Source organism: Laetiporus sulphureus (genome assembly GCF_001632365.1).
Source record: "Laetiporus sulphureus 93-53 unplaced genomic scaffold LAESUscaffold_34, whole genome shotgun sequence".
NCBI lineage: Eukaryota > Fungi > Basidiomycota > Agaricomycetes > Polyporales > Laetiporaceae > Laetiporus > Laetiporus sulphureus.
The window spans coordinates 235,701-239,530 of NW_024468543.1; the positions used below are offsets into that span (position 1 = coordinate 235,701).

The 3,830-nt window shown below is 56.9% G+C and overlaps 1 protein-coding gene across 1 annotated transcript; it reads right to left on the reverse strand.

Annotated features, from left to right (window-relative positions):
* Nucleotides 1–261: 261 nt before the first annotated feature.
* LAESUDRAFT_761311 (uncharacterized protein) lies at nucleotides 262–782 on the reverse strand (the record flags this gene model as incomplete). The annotated part of the gene is made up of 2 exons (XM_040912891.1): nucleotides 262–523; nucleotides 580–782. The coding sequence occupies 2 exons, from the start codon at nucleotides 780–782 to the stop codon at nucleotides 262–264; spliced, it is 465 nt and encodes a 154-aa protein (XP_040761932.1).
* Nucleotides 783–3,830: the final 3,048 nt, after the last annotated feature.

Sequence of the window (3,830 nt, forward strand, 5' to 3'; positions counted from 1 at the left end):
GTCATACACCTCGGCCTGGTGACCCATGCCCCAAGCCCGCTCGTACTTTATCGCACCCTGCTGAATGATACATGCACCTGCACCTGCTCGTCGGTTCCATGGGGCGGGGTCGGGCTGGGTGAGCTGGGAGCCGTCGGTGAAGACCCATAGGGCATTGGAAAGAGGAATGGAAGAGTGCAAAAGAGGAAAAAAGAATGAACGTAGGTACTCCTTGGAGCCGTCTTTGGTAGGCGGAGGGACGCAGACGTGAACCCTCTCGTCTCACGGATGCGCAGGATCCCAGGGCGGCTGCAACCAGGGGAGAAGGTGCACTGCCTGCTTGGGCAGGGTTTGTTCGAGCACATCCACCGTGCTGGTGCCGTGGCGGATAGGGATGGTGGGGTTGAGGAGTGAGAAATTGGGCGGGTGGGCAGCGCAGTTGGCCGCCAGGCAGTGGGTCACCGGGTGGGACTCCGAGAGGGTGAGAAGGCGAGCTGCGACAAGGCCGTTGAGCTTGTCGAGCTGGTGTTTCATCGGCAGGACGCTGGATATTAGGTTGAGGACGTGGTGGGGGTAGACTGCCATGCTCCCGTAAACCACCGCAGCGCGTCATTTTGTACCTGTTGCAAAGGTTGAAAAAGTGAGCGTGGGCCCCGCGGGTTATACCACACGGGGCTACCAAATGTGAGAATGGGAAGGATGGTGGTAAGGTATAGCAAACGGGCTTGCGCGACCGTCATGCCTCGCTGTGTGTTGGTGAGCATGCGGAAAGCGGCAATGCGGGATGGAGCCCTGGCTGCCATGACGCGAATGTGGTGGGTGAAGGTTAGGTGTCGGTCATACCAGATGCCGAGCCAGCGCAAATACGAAGCAGGTTGAATGGTGATATCCCGCCCATCCCACTGTACCCGCAGGGGGGGTTGACGTCAAGGGAGCGTCTCGGGGAGGTAAAGTGTATAAGCTCAGTTTTTGCCATGCCAATGGTCAGCCCAAGCTGGTGAAGCATGGCACCCACACTAGGTAGAGTGTGTTGGATGATGGCAGTGTTCTCGTTCAGCGAGGGAGAAACAACAAGGAGGGCAAAATCGTCTACGTAGCCCGCCGTAGACTGCTGGGGGTGCACGAACGGATCAAGGTTCGCATACAGCGGGGAAGAGTATATAGTAGAAAGGACTGGCAACAGAGGCGATCCCTGTGGGATGCCGAGTGCAGCGACGTGGTAAGATGGACCCAGCTCGGAATTGAGCTTGGGCCGTACGGTGCACGAGGAAAGGAATGACATGGTCCAAAGGACCTCGTTTGTGGGAAAACCCAAAGAAAGGAGAGCAGAGTGAAGAACGTCGTGGCAGATGTTATTGTAATAGCCTTTGACGTCCATACACAGTAAGGTAGCGGAGAAACCGTTTTCCCATGCAGTGCGTACACGGTGCATCAGAGTGACTCCTGCATCCACGACGGAGTGTTGGCCCCGCCCACCAAACTGCGAGCCGGGCACAAGGTTGTGAGCACCGATTTGAAAGTTGAAACGGGCAGCAACCACTTTTTCTAGGACCTTGCTCAGGGTTTCTAAGAGCGCTATTGGTCGGTGGGACTTGGGTGCGGTGTAATCCGCCTTGCCCAGTTTAGGCAGGTACACAACCGCCGCAGCCTGAAGTGGGGCGGGGAGGTAACCCAGGTGCAAGGAAGAGGATAGAAAAAGAAAAAGAGCAGGACGCGCACCAGACCGCCAGACCCATTTTAGGAGCCGCCATGACACTCCAGAGATGCCAGGCGCTGAATAGTTAGATGCAGCCTCGATGGCGGCAGTTACTTCAGTGATAAGGAGGGGGCGGTCTGGGCGCGCCGCCATAGGTGTAGAGGTAAAGAGAGGAGGCAGATCTGGCAAGGGCGGAGACGCCGGAAAATAGAAACATGTGAGTAGACGACCCGCGTTGGCAGGAAGAGAGCCAGTCTCCCCGTCCATGCAGATGACAGGTAGTGGGGGTGCCCTCACTCCTTTGGTCCAGGAGGCGAGCCGCCAGGGGTTGGTGTGCTGGAGTCGCGCGACCACCTCCTGAGTCCAGTCCTTCCGAGCTTGTCGGATGATGGCCGAGAGTGTGACTTTGGCTTCTCGCCGCTCCTCACGAGTATGAGCCGCCTGGACATCTGCGCGGGCAGTGTCACATGCATCGTTTCACCAGAGCTGGGAGGCCCGGTGAGCATGTGTGCGTCGGGGGAATACTTCGTGGCAGGCCACGGACATTGCTCGCAGCAGAGCCTGAGCGCCCGCTTCGAGGTCGTCATTGGTGGTATAGGTGGCCGGTGGTGGGGACAGCGCCAGCTTGCGGGCAAGGCATGTGTTCCAGTCGTCCCGTTTGAACACATCGACTCGAAAGCCAAGGTCAACGTCTACGGGGTGAGCAACGTGAGAGAGAGTAGAGGTTAGTAGAGCGTGATCAGATTCAAAGGATGTGGGAGTAGCAGCGACTCCGTGAATGTGAAAGTGCGCACTGGAGGTCGCGCAGACCAGATCGATGATGGTGCTCAAGAGCAGGTCACCATTCACCATGTGGGTGGGTTGATCGAGGTCATTAAGAATTTCGAGCGACTCGCGCTCTAGCCACCCAGCGAAAGCGGTGGAGGCAGTGGAAGCAGAGCGGGAGGCCCGCCCGGTCCATGACCATAGGGAGTGATGGAGATTAAAATCTCCGGTGACAAGGAGGTTCGCTCGTGGCGTGAAAGGGATATCATAGAGAGTGGGCAGAATGCGGTGTTGGGCTCATGAGCCTTCGTTATAGCAGTTGACCATGAAGAAATCATGGGTGGGATCAGAGCGTGAAACAAAATGAAGGATGATCACATCCGGGTCCGACACCAGGTCGGTACGCATGGATATGTGATAAGTGTTTAAGAGCACGTGCCAGACCAGGATGCTGGCTCGAGGTCGCGGCAGCGCAGAGGTGGAGGAGAAATGATAGGCGTCCAGGCTGTAGGGCCGGACATTGACGTGACCAAAAACAGTAGTGCCTGACTCAGAGCCATGGGGGGTATCGATGCCGATTTGCCCCCACCACGGTTCTTGAAGAAAATAGATATCGTAGGAAGTGGAAGAAACGAAGCCGTGGACGTGCGGATTGGACCGGGCCACATTCAAATGAGCGGTTGTGATATTCATGATAAGGGGTTGGTGCGCGAGATGGGAATGCGGTAATCTTTCCGTGCAGGGCAGGTGATGTCGGCGGCACTGTGACCATTGGTGCCACAGACCACACAGAAATAGTGGTCAGACTCGCAAGGCTGGTCAGCCGGGCGAGCCTCATGATCGCAGACAAGGCATGCCTGCCGATGCACATCGGACGTGTGGTCAGTCTTTCCACAGAAGCGGCACACAGGCACCCGCTTCTTGCAGTGACTTTCGAGATGCGTGAGGTGCCAGCAACGAGTGCACTGACGGAAGACGGGACGATCTTTCGACTTCTTTACAGTGATGCGGGAGCCAAAGAACCAAAGAAAAGCGGCAGCATCACCGCGGTTGTCACGTCCAAGGAGGTTACGCGCACAGTAGTCGCGATGGGCATCCTCAATGGAGACGATAATAGAGGACTTCCCGAGCTGCTCGCGATGTTCCTTAGGCACAACGAAACCGGGTAGACTGTTGAAGTGAACAGATGAAAACATAGTATTACAGCGTAGTTCCGCCATGATTTCCTCCTCAGTGAGTAACAATCCCGTGTCGGGATGACGCAGCGGGCAGCTCGGGATGAACAGTTTCGTAACAGGAACGAGAGGGCGGAAGTCCTGCGGTGTGGATGCACGCTCACGCGAGTCTGGTGCAGGGGAGGCAGCACGTGGGACAACTCCCAACATGTGCC